Genomic DNA, 15753 nt, shown 5'->3' on the forward strand with positions numbered 1-15753 from the left:
CATGACTGCTATTCACCCTCAAAGTGTTTGTATTGATATGGGAGATGTCCAGTGTGAGGGTCTGCTGATCAACATTAGTCGGGATGGTCACTTGGGTTTTACCTGGCTGCAGGGGTGAGCCCGGAGTGCTTTCATTGCCTGCCATCTAGTGTCTCCCTAGCCGACTTACAGCTGGCACCTGCAGAAGGTAAAACCCAGCTTTCCCTTGGGGTTTGGGGTAGGAGCAGGACCTCTCTTGTCTTCTTCCTTCCCTATCTGCTTAGCATTAGGAAAAGCACTGGACTGTAAAACACAGGGTCCATGTCAGCACTCCCTACCTGTCATGGGAGGTTGCCAGCATACGTGGCAGGACTAAACATGGTGCTAAGGATTGCTACTGTCCTGAACGTTAATCTGTGTTTTTACTTCTTTAGATATGCCCAGGGTAAAATTGCTTCTCATTAACAATAATTGCAAGAGAAACTCTCCTGTGGATTTTGAGGTCTGTTTCCTTTCTAGCCGTGTGTGCACCTTCCGGGCACCCGGTACTGGCAGCCCTGCAAATATGTAGGGAAGAGATTAGGCCCTGACAGATGTCAGGGGCTGTGAAGGTTGCAGGTCCCTCATCCCACTTGGTTTCTCTCACTGAAGCTTTTTCAGCTATCTGTGTTTGAGTCTCATTGGTCATGAAACTGCTTAAAATAAACAAATCCCCCCCTTCATATTTTTTCCTCAGTTGGTTCTATTACTATCCAATTTTGCCATTTAGGGGAAAATAACATCTTTCCAGTTAACATACAGTGTAAAAATAGGTGTTGCGACTGCTGGTGGGCACCAAGCAGGTGTTCAGCAGTGCGGCACTGCTAGTTGTCTTCTGTGCTTCTGCAATATGAATCTGTTAAGAATGAGCTCCAACTGCATGTATGTTCATCTTCACGCTGTGTGCATAGTAGGGATGGATCTGATATTACCTTGAGCTCTGGGGAGATTGGGGTTTGGGTTTTGTGGCTCAAACTCCTTTCGGGTAGAAGTATGTTCCAGATTCGTTCCAAGCGGATGTCTCCCCTTGACTCATCCTAGGGCATAAGGAAAGGTGTCAATATTTACCTTTGTGTATCATTCCTTTTTATACGAATGTATTCTCTTGCGTTGCTCTTTTTTGTTTTTTAAATGAGTCGTAAAATTGATTGTAAAGCCAACTACGCTTACTGATTGAAAGTATTGCTATAACAGAACTGCATGCCAGTAGAGTTTGACTTGAGCTTTAGTTGTCTGATTTCAGACTGGTCCTCTTCAGTCTAGAAGAAAAGCATAGATCAGGTGCATTGCATTACTTATGTCATCTTTAGCATTAGACTGTGGTATTGTATCACATGCTGATCTCAATGGATGTAACTGGAGTATACTTGGGAAGTTGATGCAGCTTCCTGGTAATTCATTTTAAGCTGTTGAAAGTGGTCTTGGTCATGCTACGTGTATTCTTGGGTTTTTGTTTTTTAATAGATCCATTTTCTAGGAATGTTTTAATACATTTACGATGGACAATACAATAGTTTTAATAGTTGTGCAGTATTCTGTATTTACTTGAAGTAAATCATTTTATATGCAATTTGTTAGATAATTACAGTTTTATAAATAAAATTGTGTGAAATATCTTGTGAATGTGTACTCTTGATATAACACTCAGTATTAAAGGTACAAAGTTACATTCAGGCAAAACTCCCTGGAAGATTCCCCCAAAGCTAATGGTGAGGGCCTGGGGGGAGATCCCAAAACCTCTTGTATATGGTGTAGAGACCTGTGTTCTAATTTAGTCACCAAATGTGCTTCCAGGCTGCCAGAAGCTGCCCTTAAGGGGAAATAATAAGCTAATACAAGATGAATCTGTCCTCACGTAAGAAGCTCCCTCGTTACTGCAAGCTGCTGGGGAAGCCTGTGGCTAATGAATGTGCTCTGTCTGCTTGTTTCCAACAGGTCGCTGATGCTCCTCAGGCGGCCGCGTAGACCAGCTGTTGAGCTCCTGGCCTCAGCAGTTCAGTGACCTCCAAGTGTTCAGAAGTTGCTTCTCTGCAAGGAGCAGTGCAAAGGGAATATAATGATTTGCCATGCCTTAATTAAGCTTTTGCGAAGGGAGGTAGGAATTTTGCTTTTCTAAGGCTGACATATCTTTAGACAGAAACAGTGTGAGCTGGCTAATGTTATTGCTCAGATAAAAATGAGGTAAAATTACTGGTGTCCAGAGCTTGTTGTTTAGAGGAGAAAAAGCACATTTTTAAGTATCTTAAACTTCAGAGGGAGAAAATCCAATATTTTTAAAATACAGTATTTCATCCATCTGCCCTGTTTTGCCATAAGTAGTAACCATAACTAGCAATAGGCGCTTTGAAAAACAAGTTTGCTGTACCACTTGGAAGCGGGTTTTAAATGCTTTCTGGAAGTTGGTGCCCTGACTTGATTTCACTCATAGTAGTTGTCATCTTTCTTCCCATAGTGGAAGAGGGGAGAAGTTACCTCTGGAGCAGCCCTGCAGCACCTGGCTTGGTCAGGAGCATGTGCAGAGCACAAGCCTGCAGCTTCATGCTGGCCAGTGTGGTTGGGGAAGAGCGGTTTCCCAGGAGTTTCACCAAGAAATATAATTTCTGAACTCTTGGGGGCCGGTGAGCCATTTCTCCTGGTTTTGTTCATTAGTTTCGTGTGAGCGGAGTGTCAAGGTGAAACTGTGCCAAGTGACCATGTTCATTTCTCTTGCGACAACTTCTGGGCATGACAGGTCATGTACTGCCCGAGTGTAAGTGCTCTTCTCTAGCCCTATTGCAAGCAAACAGAGCATGCCCCGTCCTTCCTGGAACACCAAAGGACAGTGTACATTGTGCAGAAACCTGGGCTTACGCTGTGCTTTGGTTTTGGTTTTTGTCAAACTCCAGCCTGTCTGCCAAGCACAGCGGTCTGCAGAAAAGCTGACTTGAATGATGCTCCTTTGCCTCTCACTCTGAACCTCCGCTTGTTTTCCCTGTGGAAACAAATTGCAGACTTTTTTTGTCACTTACAGCTAATTTTACCCCTCCAGCTGGGATCTGCTTAGAAGCCTCATGTTAACTGCACCTCTCTGTTTTTGCTACGCTTTGTCCACAAAATGCCTCCTTGACAAATTTAAAAACACATCTCTGTATGCAAACTAGAGGTTAGAGGCCTTTCACATATTTCAAGTGTGTATGTTTATCTCCAGATATGGAAAAGGCTTTTCGCAAAATAAGAAATGCAAATGTGGAGGCCTTTTGAGGGAAGAGAAGGAAAATCAACCAAAAGCGCAGTTCAGGGCAGTGCCGAATTCTTCTTAATATGCGATACATGTGAGAGACTTAGATAAACCATTTTTTATGGTGGAAGGGGAGACAGGGAACAGCTGTCTGTATTCGGTACACAAAACTTGAGTACTGTTTATTGAAATTGTAGCTAGCTAGTTAACATTTCTGGGACCTTTGAAATAAAGGACCCTTACTGGGTCTTGTGGTCTGATTTGAACCAATTGGGTCTTGTGAATCCAAAACCTGTATTGGGGTTTGTGCCTTATCCAAAGTGAAATTTTTCATTGTATTTCTGCCTTACGAAATATGAACAGCTATGTGTTGCTTTCTTCCTGACTGGTGAGATGCTGGATCTTGTGGAAGTCTTACAGATGTAGATGAATGAAACGCTAGCCGGGTACTGCCTGCCCTTCTGCCCTGTGCGGTGTGGCAGCTGTGATCTGTTTTGGCTTGGCTTGCTGCAGTAGTAGGCCTGATGTATAGCATCTCGGTCATAAGAATAACCTGAGCAGGCAGGTTTCAAGGTTTGCTTAGATATAATCAATCTTCTAAACATCCAATCAGAAAAAGTCATCAATTTCTGTTCAGTCGACTTCAGTTGAGTGAGTGGTGAAATGCATGTGACAGTGAAGTCCCTAGGTTCACGGAAGAAATAAGAGAGACGGTATTAAAAGAGGCTCAAATTTACCAGCAGCATAGAAATGAGCTGCAGGCTTCAGCATGCCTCAGAACAGCAGAGCATTTGTTCAGGATTCAGGATTCAGCCTCTTCAGTTACCTTCTGATGACAAAAACCATCTTTACCCCTATGCAGACTTTTCTGTATAGGCTTAGCACAGATTTTATCTAGAAGTGTAGATGAGTATCACTTGATATTCCATCCATATAAACCACATAAAAGTTGAAGGATACGAGGGTTGACCTTTGTGCTTGCTGCGACTGTGGTATCACTAATAAAAAAAAAATTAATGATAAGGATATGGCTAATGCTTAACCTAAAGTCCAGTTCAATAACCAGATGAATAGAAATTGTCATGATTTTTCTGTTACAGTCAGCTCATGCCAACACCTGCAGTTTATATTGGTGTCAAAAAGGAAGAAAGAGTTTATTCTAGAATCAGGTAAGTTACCAGGCGGTTGTCTTTCAAATGCATTTTGGAAACTATTGAAATCAGTGGAAATTGGGCTCAGGAAACTTGGACTCGTGTGGCCCCAGTGCGACCTGTGCCTGTGGTGTGCTGGGTGCATTTAACGCAGCTGGGGCTCTGCCCCCTTGCACCACCCAGGGCCACCAGGTCCCAGTCTGCATCTACAGCTCAGCAGTCTGTGGGGTTATTGCACTGTTAGCAAATTAGCAAATTTCTCTTAGATTTCTTTTTAAATAAAAGGCTATTGTGCAGTTAATACTAGAGGCTTTTTAAAAAAAAACCTGATTGTACTGTTGCCAGTTAGTTTCTGGCACTGGATTATATGGACTTGGATCTGATCTGCTGTGGGAATACTCCTGTAGCATCTGCTGGGTTTTGGTACTGTCCCAGTAGCTTTTGAGCTCTGGCTATGTGAGAAGGGGTCTCATTTCTTTTCGTACACAACTTCTGTTCCCCATTGTGACTGGCACCTTCCCTTCAGAGTGTCAGGTGGCACAGCTCCATGTTTCACGAGGCTGGGAAGTGACTCTGGGAATCAACAGCAGTGTTCTGTGACCGTGGGGCTTGGGACTGCGTGGGTGCTTGGTTTCTGGGAATGCTGCTTCTGGTGATAAAAGAGGAGCCCAGGACTTCAGAGGCAGACAGCCTGGCCCCGGGAGCACTCAATTCACTTTAAAATGTTACAGCTTATAAGAGCTTGGTGGGTGCGTTATGGACTTGATCAAGCTCAGCAATGGTATCACACGGTCCAAAAGAACGTGCTTGTTTGCTGGAACCTGGTATCCTGCTGCTCCTCGTCTCTTGGTTTGCTCACTGTCACTTCACAAACCTCCAGAAGCACAGTTTGAGGCCAAGAAGCTTAAACTGGCAATATCACAGCTTGCCTACTTAGGAGAGGAGACGAAGATTCTTGCATGCCACGTTCATCACTTGCTGGCGTTCTCCCGAAGAGCTGCCGCACGGCATGCCTTTAAAAATCCATCTTCAAAAGGGGGGGGGAGAGGAGAAGGGAGGACACACCAAAAAACAAACCCAAGCAAGCCCAACAGCACTCAGACTTGTGTGGCTTTATGGGCTAAGGTGGGATAAGGATTGTATGGAATATTCTGGTGAAAGCCCACATGATTGTCAGACTATGCAGTGCCCCCCATCAGAGTGTGCTCCTGTGAACGGGGCTTGAAATCTTTTCCTTTGTATTTCTCTACTGAAAGAACAGTTGCAGTGAGGCCAGAGCCAGGAATGAAGAAAGGCTCGTCGGAAGCGCACGGTGGTGCAGTCACTGCTTCTGCGTTTGAAAACGGAAAAGGACAAACCACAGGATAAAGTGAGAGCACTGAAATTTTTATTTGTTACCGCTAGGTACCACGAGTTTGACATTAATAGGCAAGACCAGTGAATGAGCAGCAGTACATTGCATTCAAACTTGCATCTCCAAAGCACCAAAAATGGAGCTAGATCTACCTCTTAATCCTATAACCAGCCCTCTAGCCTCGACTTGCTGCATCTTGTATTATCCCTAATTTAGTAGCACACTGTTATGCAGTTAGGGGGTGTGAGGAAAGATCCGTTGTGTAGTACCACTTTTACATCATCATAGGACTACAACATGCACATTCTACTATGTGGCCCAAGCAACGAGAATACAAGTAGAACAGTTATGGGTGGAGACTTGTTTCTGACAGGTCCATGTGAACACCACCTATGGATTTTTAGAAATCTTTTTGGACGGGTACCTACAGCAGTTCATCAATTGGTGTGGGAACATTACACGCATGCACAAGTGATACAGTGGAAAACATAGCAGGAGCGGCAGCAGGACGGAGGACAAAGGTGAGCTCTGATGGGATGCTGTGAACGCGAGGGACCTTTCTCAGCTTTCCACAGCAAGTCTCTGCTCTGTTAGCGAGGCCTGCTGGGCCACAGTTTTGTTCTCGTGGCTGCGGAGTTTTGATACCACTTCTAGAAATGCCATGCTCTGCACTTCCTTCTGAAGAGGTTCTGGAAAAAGAAATATTAAAAGAAATAACTCTTGGTACGAGGCAGGTGCAAGAACAGAAGGGTTTGGTGATTGTAGGGAGCTTGTTCTACTCGGCTATATCCTAGAGCTAAGTATGCACATGGGTACACAAATACATATGCATGGGCACACACAATCTTTTTATTAACTTTTTGAATTGCTTTTCAGGGTAGGGGGACTCCAGTGTCCAGATCTGTAATGTACAGGGGTTTTGAGTACAGAGGGAAGGATGAAGCTATTGCATTGCAGTTATGAAAATCCACCTGAGCTGCCTTGCAAAAATAGATGCTTAAGAAGTATTTTTCACAAAACTTTCTTGTTCCTACCTTATTCCTTAAAATATAGACCAAGCAGGTAAGCTTGCCTGTAAGGCTGACTGTAGTTCACCTGTATGAAATCAGCTGCTACCTGCTTTTTTGTGAAGAAGCGTGAAGAGGGTGTAAACAGTTCCTTAATGGACACATCACCACTAGTCACTGCTGGTTGTCTACCTATACTTCAGCCCTGAAACTGTTACAAACCCCTTTGGCAGTACACCGTGCTGTGGGTATATAAACAGCATTTAGGTTTTACCTGAAACTGAGAGTCTGTTTCTTGACCCTGGATTGTGCTGTACTGTGTGTCACAGCTTGGGAACAGCCCACAGAACTGATGCAATGTTTCTTTGAAAATGTGATTTTTTTTTTTTCTTGAGGCCTCATGTTGTAACTATCCCAAGTTTAGACCTAACCCAAGTGCTTTGGGTTGTCTAGACCATTACAGTGAGCTCCAAATCAGTAACAAACATCCACATGTTTTTCTGCTTCCCAGGTGCTGCTGGGGGCCTGACCCTGCGTGTCCTGGGAAGAATCCTGACTGTCTGCTTCAGATTAGCTCTGCTGCATGCTATGTGCATTTACTACTTTTCCTTACAGCAAATTTTTTGTGACATTTGTTTCCCTTCCTACTTTCTTGTTCACACATTCTCAGTTTCCCTACACAGCTTAACCCCTGCTGTGTGAGAGCAAAGAGCCACGGCTCTGCACCCGGGAACCCTCGTGTCCCAAGCAGTTTTCTGTTGGGGTGGTTCTACTGCGTTGTAAGCACTTTCTGCTGCCTTTCTCCTTCTGGGATACCATCATGTCAGTCATGTTTAGTAACACCAAGCAGATGTTACTAAACTGACTTTCAGGAACTTACTGCCTTATAGTGGATTGAATATTTCTGCTTAACATTCAGATTCCTGTGAGCCTTGGGGCCTGCACTTAGAGCAGCACCTGTGCTAGCTATGAATGCTCTTGCTTTTGCTGATTCTTTAAGTTAAATTAAAATTTTCGTTTTCCTTTGTCCTCATTCTTCCTCTTTCCACATATTCACTCAGTTGCAACAGCAACTTCCAGATGACAAAAACACATTATGTTTTTTTTTGTTTGTTTGTTTTACTGTCAATGCACAAGTGTTGGTGCTACCAAGTTAAATGTGATGTCAGATACCCTGTAGTAAAGGGTAGTTTAACAGCATTCACTGGAGAATTAATTTAACAAGAATTAAAACAACATAATCACACATAACCTTTATGGAACTATATTGTTCTTGTAGCCAGTTACTTTAAAATACCTACACAGCTCTATTTACAGTAGAATATGGAAACTTTGTAAATGTAAGTGATGCCTGTGGATTGTGTGTGGAGACAGTGGTGAAATGAAGATAGAGGTAGCAAAGCTAAGACCTGTATTTTCACATATTCACGTGAGCAAAGAGCAGGCTTTGCTCTTTGCAATTCCTTCCACCAAAGTTAAATTTTTAAAAATTGATTTTAAAAGTTAGCACCAGCATTGCTCAGTTATTCCTGTGTAGTGGCTAGCTTACAGGTCTGCTCATCAGGGAGCAGGGCTGAGCCTGGCTGTGTCAGCCAGGCTCTGTGCCCCGACTTTACAGCTGCATGTTGCAGTGATCTTCCCGTGCTCCCTAAGAGAAGGGGAGAACGCTGAGGACCACCACACCTAGGCAGAGGCTGCGGTGTGCTGTCAGGCTGAACAAGACAGTTCCTTAATCTAGTGGCAAAAAGACAGTTATTTGACTTCATGTAACTATGTCAATCTTCCAGGTGATGAGAACCAGGGAAGTGAAAATACAAGTGTCAAGCAGAATTTGAGGACCATTTTAATTGGAAGCAATGGGAATACCCAAGAAAACATCACTGTGATGCAAAGGGGAAACTTCTGCATGGAAAGGGACAGATAACCACTAGCGCAAAAAGACTTTAAAAGGTTGTCAGAAAAAAAAAAAAAAGACCTCAGCATCTAAACATTATAAACACTTAATATTTGAGGCTTGCTGTAGGATTCTTAGTGCTTTTGTATGCTGAGGTGTATATTCTGCTCTGAAAACTGCATTTTGGCCTCTAATCTAGCAATAACAGAGCATTCCCTAGCTTGGTAGTAAGGACTGCCAGAGTTAGTTATGCTAGTCATGGTCAACAACGTACTTAAGAATAACTTTGCTTACAGAGACAGCACACGCTTAGCTAAGATAACTTTTATTCAATTAAATTGCTGTAAACTCCTCTCCAGACGATCTTCACTTGTTTTGCTCTTGGCAAGCTGTGTGCATTTTTTTTCTCTGTCATCTTAGTTGTTTGTAAATTTCTGAAACTGAAAACTTTCTGGTCTGAAACTTGCTTTCCTCTGACAGGTTAAATATATATTTTTAAAAACACTAAAACAAATTGAGCCACTTTGAGAAGCCTTACGGTAGAAATCAAATTTATCCATGATAGCCTGCTCTTTTTTTTCCCTGTTTGCCCACACAAAGATGGGAAATTGCAATTCAAACTATAGCTTGTTTCGCAGTCCTGAAAACAACCGGCCCTTTAGAAAAGGATTAGCTTGGAAAGAAGGCAGTTTGCAGTGCTCCGCGCCGGCACGTGTTAGAGCACGTTCTGCTCGTCTTTCAGAGTGCCCAGGAAGAGCTTGGGAATGGTGGGGCCGGGCCTGTGAGGGCTGCAGAGAGAAGCAAGCGCTCTTTGGTGTGAGAAGGTAAGCGAGGATCCCTCCTCGAGCAGAACTACAGCTCACACGCTGGTCTGAGTACTGATTTGTGTGTGTCTCGCCCCATAAATACTGTGGGTTTTTTTTTTTTTTTTTTTAACTTCCTGACATTCTTGTTATTCTTTCTTGAAACTAGAAGTATGGAGGCTCCTTGCAAACTTCCTTTCTCCTCCACTACTTTTACTTTGTGAGCAGGTTGACAAGAAAACCACCACCACAAATTTCAGGGAGCTTAGAGCTAAAGGTACAAATTAAGTTCATGTTATCTGTGTATTTGCATAGAGAGCCTGATCCTGTGCAGTTTTGAATGCCTTTCATTCGTCTCTTGTCAGTCAAAATTTAATTCTGCAGAAGCCAGAGTCCCATTTCTGCAGTTAATATCATCTAAAATTGGATGGATGGATTGGAAGAATACGTTATAATGCATTGAACTGTCGTGGGCATACAGTTGCTGTGAGCTGAGAACCGGTCTCTGAGTACATTTGTGTAGACTCTATTTCCAGGCTAAGAAAAGCGAGCTAAGTTTATATATATAAATCTTTCAGGAAAGCAGGGCCCTTCTGAATACTCACCAGATCCTATAAGGGCACAGATCAGCACCATGGAGTTGTATTTTATTTCTGGAGCGCTCCTGTCGTCTGAGAGCAGTCTGTGTAGAATCTGAACAAGCTGTGCGTTTTCAAGATCCTTTTCAGCAGTGACTGGAACAGAAGCGAAAATTTGTTTATCTGGCAGTGCTGCTTTGTTTGATACTTTTTTGTTCTTGCTATTTATTGAAACATGGATCACCTCACTGGCATAAAATTGAAGTGTATATTAGATGATATGATGATAGAAATCACAATTCTTGTTAGAAAAATATAGAACAGTCTAACTATTTGAAAGGACGCTCATGGAGTTTAGTGATAAAATAAAATCTTAATTATGCTGTGAATCAATGGAAAATCCATCTGGATTTTTAGCTAATGAGACCAACATCTGTAATATTTAAGCTTTCAAAGCTTCCAATGCCTAGATTTGCTTTTTGGAAGTTTTGTCTGAATAAATACAGATGGAAATTCTTTATCTCATGGCAGAGGGAACTCGGGGTCTGTTAGTACAGCTGTGAGAAATTTTGCAAGATCAGTGTGTGAGTTATTTGTTCTGTAGTTTTTAAAGAAATATTATATACTGAATTCAGGCTCAAAACCTGCAAGTTTCTGAAGACAAGATAAAGACTGGTTAGACGATTCAAACGACTATGAGCATTTTGCCTTTTAAAACAATTTGCTGATGCCTTGGCAGTGATTGGGAAGTTGAACGTTGCATTCCTGTAGCACATGATGACAGGAGATGAAATCAACTATAAAAATAGTTAATGTTGCGTGTTTGGTTCTTTATCTGAGTCGACCAGCACGCAAACAGGGTAAATGTGGCTCCCCACCCCACCCCATTATCCAGTCAGCTCTCTTGTAAGCTAAACTGAGCTGTTATGAAGGCAGATGGAGACCTTTAATCCTCTCTGCCTTCAAGGTAGTCTCTTGCATCTGTTTCTGTGGAATTTAATAAAGTAAGACATTTTGGAGGCATGAACCAACTCTGTGTATGTTCTCTGGCTCTTCCTGATCAGGTAATTAAAAGCTTTACTTTGAGCCCTCTCAAAAGGGAGACATAGACTCACACGTACGCAGACCTAGGTCATGCAAAAGCCTGCCCGCTAGATCAGCGTCCTGTCTAGGTCGGAAGTCCTGCTTTGGAAGGGTCACGTAGTCTCCAGGCTGTGCAGTATGACTGAACATGGTCCTGTGGTCTTCCAGGATTATCATGGCTTGGCAAGGCAGAGCAAATGTTATGAGAATCTAGTAAGACCACCTTTTTTTTTTTTTTTTTTTTTTTTTTTCTCCATCTTACAGCCAGTGAGGTTTTACCTAAAATCTGACAGTTATGTTAAGGAGGCCTTTCTAGATCGTGTGATCACCTACCAGAATGACGAAGCCACTGTCATGTTACCAGGAAACGGCCGCTCTCTGCACAACCTCGCTGCCTGCCTCTCTGCGCGTGTTCCCATGCCTTTGCATGCTACTGAAGGGCAGCTGGAGGAGAGGCTGGCTGCTCTCACGTTTGAAATCAAACTTGCACCCTTCTCCCTGTCGGGACTCTTTTGGGCCCAGCCCCGAAACAGGCAGCGCGACCTGCTGGGATACTCACCTAGTTCTAACGCCGCTATGAGCGCCAGGGCGACGAGAGCTTCGTTTTGCATTATTACGTGCTCGCTGGTTGCCATGGTTACTAAGTGCTTGATGCCACCGCTCTGTACCACGGTCCTAATCACCTCCTAAAATAAATAGCACAGAAGGGAAAGAAGTTCAGCGTTGCGCACAAACCGTACCGACGCGGTTGGCGTGGACGCTGTGTTACGCTTAGGTAAGGATACTCGTTGGGTATGTGCACGTGCAGTCCCCTTATGCATAAATGCACGTGCACGCGTGCCTAGAAATCATCTGCTATTACTCTAAAATACAGCCTGTTAAACCAAGACACTTCAAGAAATGTTTAAGTTGGGATGTATGCAGCTAGCTTTCCTCCGGGTTACCCTGTGTAACTCAGGTTGTCACAGCATGCTGATCTAGCCTAACCCAACCTAACGCTTTGCGACATTTGAAGTCAGCAGGTGTTCAAAGACGACTAGTTTTCCCTTCTTTATGGTGTGATGTTGAGAGCAGTTTATCAGAGCAACCCGACATACCTTACTTTGGGGATTAAGATAAATGAGAACATAGTTTCAGTGCAGTTGGTAGCCAGGTAGCCCCATTCCCAGTTATCACATGCCCACCTGCCCTGGGATTTTCTAAGCTGCTTCAAGATGGTCAGAGAGGTAAGATTACAAACTTACTATGTAAGCTAAGCTGTGTACTAAAAAAAAAAGATTTTTTTTTTAATTTTTCATTGTTTTTAAGAAGCTAGAGAACAGGCAGGAAGATGACCAGCAAGCTCTTAAAAGTATTTTGGAATTTTGCCTCAAATAGAGGCAGATTAGGAAAGAACAACTATGAGATACTGATGTGTTGGTTTTCTGTTCTAAAGCCAGAAATTAAAATGAAATATTGCCCAAGATCTAGGGAACACAAATGTTGACTGGCTTAAATGATTTTAAAGCAGTCACAACCATTCAAGTGGGATTCTACTTTAAGGTCCCCAATTAAAGCCCCTTCGATTAGTAATGAGAGATGGATACAGATTTCTGGTATCTCTAGGTCTCTGATTATTTGTTAACCATCTTTGACATGAGAAAAGTTAAATTTGCACCTGAATGCTTTTTCTTAAGGTATTCCCAATCTTTTACCGTAATATCTTTTTTTTTTTTTTTTTCCTCCTCCACAAGGACTTGTATAACTGATGCCATCCACAACAAAAGCAGAGAGAAGAAAGTAGTGCAGCTGTGTACAGGGAGCAATCTACGTTACCTATCAGCTATTTTCACTTTTGTGTAAAATATGAGCACCAGGTTGGCAGGAAAATCAGGTAGCTTTGCACATCAAAAGGCAGCTGCCCAAGCAAATGTGTGTTTTTGTTAGTTCATGTGTACACAAAGTTTTGAAAATCTAGCTCTTTTTTCAAATGACTCTATTTAAATTTTTAATCTTCTTGCTTAATTTCTTTAAAGCACACATCCCTTTCTATCTCTAACCACAAGCCAAAACTCATTAACCGATGCATGTGTTTTAGAATGATTTCTATTTTAGTTCTTGCACAGATGATGCAGTGATGTTCTCTGTGCAAGGAAACAAACTCAATACATAATCCTTGAATGCCAAAGTGCTTTTAAATAATCATGCTGATATGCATGTGGCACAAGTCATGTCCTTATGACTCAAGAATTTCACACTAAAAAACCCCCTATTTTTTTCTGAATGACATGATGGGTACAAGTATGTATATTTTTTCATGGTTTTCACACCTTGCAGTGGTTTTTTTTTTATCATTTGGATTTTCTTCTGGTAGAACTACCACAGAAAATGCTTTTGAGTCTTCCTAGAATACTCTGGAAGCCACTAATTTCTAGTGGAGTTGGTGGGAATCTTGCAAAGCCTCGCAACCAGTCAGCAACTTTAAAGTCAGAATCTTCATGAATCTGTAGGTGAACATCACCCTCTAAAAGGCAGCATCACATAGATGAAGGAAATGTCAGCAGCCAGGTTTGGTTCTTGTGAGCTTTTGCCATTTTTTTGGAATGGGATACAAGTTTTCCAAATCACTATTGCCTTTGTAATTATTACTCAAAATACTTTATAGGCTTTCAGATTTAAAAATGAATATAAATTTAATGTGCAGTATCCAAACCTAGAGGGCAGTAAAAGCATTAAAATAAATCCCATGACCTGCCCACTCCCCCACCTATAAGTTTTTCCCTCCCAATGAAGTATCCTTTAGGAGTACCTAAACCATAGAGAAGTTTATTTGTGCTAATTTTAAGTTGTATATTAATATCTGTTTCATGCCATCAATAGTATCTCTACAATTAAGACTGAATTCTCTCATCTTGTAGGGCATTTTCATGAAAACCTCACATTCCTGTGGCTTGTGCAACTTGTAGAGCGAGGAAAAAAATTATAATTCAGAGTGAATAAAACGAAAGCTCATCAGTTTTAGAGCCTGAACATGAAATGCAGAATGGGGAAAGGGAAAGTTATATTAGAGAAAGCTATATTAGAAACCTGTAAAGATGTTAACGCCACGCTAAGCCCCACTGATGTTGATTTTGTTTTGGACAGGCTCAGTCTAGATCAGGTCCACAGTATACGTTTTGCACGTAACAAATGCCATGCATGAATGAAAAGGTCGTTGATATAGTCTGAGTTTTCTAAATTATATTTCTTAGTATTAAGCCCAGTTATGCTGCCTGTGTTCTTACCAGTGCACTTGCTAAGTAAGTGATAAAAGCCTGGGCCTGGAATAAGGAAGAGCTTTTATCCAGAGGGGATGCGTTTGCGTTGTCTTAGGCCCTGTTTGGCTGACTACTCCCTTGAGCGAGGATGGCAGATTATGACTGTGTATGTGAAGGCACTTAATTGCTGTGAAGGTGATGGGAGAGACAGGACTCATCTATCCCACAGCTTCTGTTAGTGTAATGCCTTTGGGCATGTACAAGAAAGCTTCTGATGGACTTCAGAATAAATGATCATTTTACGCAGATCAAGCTCTGCAGTGTGGCATCCGAAGAGTGTGTGTGTGGGGGGGGGCGGACTATGTCCAGCTCTCTGTAATTGTTATGATTGTCGTATATATTCATATAAAATGAATGCAATGAATCTTCATAAACATCAGCATCCAAAAATTAGAAAATGTGTCCTGTTGAATTTTTACAGGGTACAATGCAAATAAAAGTGGGTCAAGATTTAACCCTGGCACCGACCCTAATTGGCCTTCAACTCTGAAATGTTTTGCTTTGTTTTTACTTTTCTTAACTACATAATTCAAGTGAGTTTTTAAACTTGGTGCTTGTGTCCTGTTGACAGGTCTTAAAGTCGGAGGAAATTTGACATATGAATTAACCAACCAGGCTCTCTAGAAGGCTTAAAATAGTCAGAAGTCTCTGTTATCAACCATATTAAGTGCAGAGGTAACTCTTACTTTCCAGAAGCTGACCTGTTTCAGCACTAACTTACTTTCGATTTGCTGTGTCGTATAAGTGCAGAAAGTAGTCTGTTCGACTCTCCCATCACCCCTGCGTGGTCCTTGGCTTCGCACCATTCCACCAGGCGTTCCACCAGCTTTACATTTTTTCCCAGTTGTTCAGCTGCTTCTGCTACATGTTGCCAAAGCCAACAACACAACAGAGAAGTTGTCACTTCTTTTTATAACATGTGCTAGAAAAATGTGCTGAAAGCTACAAACCAGGAGGAGATTGTTAAACAGAACTCCACTTATCTGTACGACCAGGGAAGAAAGTCTAGGTTGCATGTAAGCATGTAAAGCTAAAAGTCAAAATGGCAACAAAATACAACAAGAAAGTTCAAAGCCTGGTTTCCAAAACCAGCTGATCAGCCCAGTTAATGAGGCTTGTGCACTGATTAATAGTAGAGTAAATAAAGGTGATACTGTGCTCCCATAAGAGCTATCTTCAAAATTTAAAACCAGAAGGTACCACTGGTCAATTAGATTAGGTTTTGCAAACCCTCGGTCACATACACTTCTTCAGGGAACTTACATTTCACATCCAATAGCTGTGCTAGAATTGGAACGGATCTTTTGAAAAAAATCTGCTGTATTGACTCGAAGATAAATATCTGCTAAGTG

At 42.1% G+C, this 15753-nt stretch overlaps 1 protein-coding gene across 5 annotated transcripts in view; it reads right to left on the minus strand.

Moving 5' to 3' along the window:
* Nucleotides 1-5751: 5751 nt before the first annotated feature.
* RAP1GDS1 (Rap1 GTPase-GDP dissociation stimulator 1) overlaps nt 5752-15753 on the minus strand; it is a 106092-nt gene continuing 96090 nt past the window's right edge. For 4 of the 5 annotated variants that reach the window (XM_062575010.1, XM_062575011.1, XM_062575008.1 and 1 more), the window contains 4 exons: nt 15123-15262; nt 11665-11791; nt 10050-10178; nt 5752-6429 (listed from right to left, as the gene is read on the minus strand). In XM_062575010.1, the coding sequence (XP_062430994.1) occupies nt 6302-6429; nt 10050-10178; nt 11665-11791; nt 15123-15262 (524 nt within the window). In that variant the 3' untranslated portion in view covers nt 5752-6301. The remainder of the gene's footprint in view (nt 6430-10049; nt 10179-11664; nt 11792-15122; nt 15263-15753) is intronic. The other variant, XM_062575009.1, reaches the window with a different exon arrangement.

The sequence above is a fragment of the Rhea pennata genome, chromosome 4, assembly GCF_028389875.1.
Source record: "Rhea pennata isolate bPtePen1 chromosome 4, bPtePen1.pri, whole genome shotgun sequence".
Taxonomy (NCBI): domain Eukaryota; kingdom Metazoa; phylum Chordata; class Aves; order Rheiformes; family Rheidae; genus Rhea; species Rhea pennata.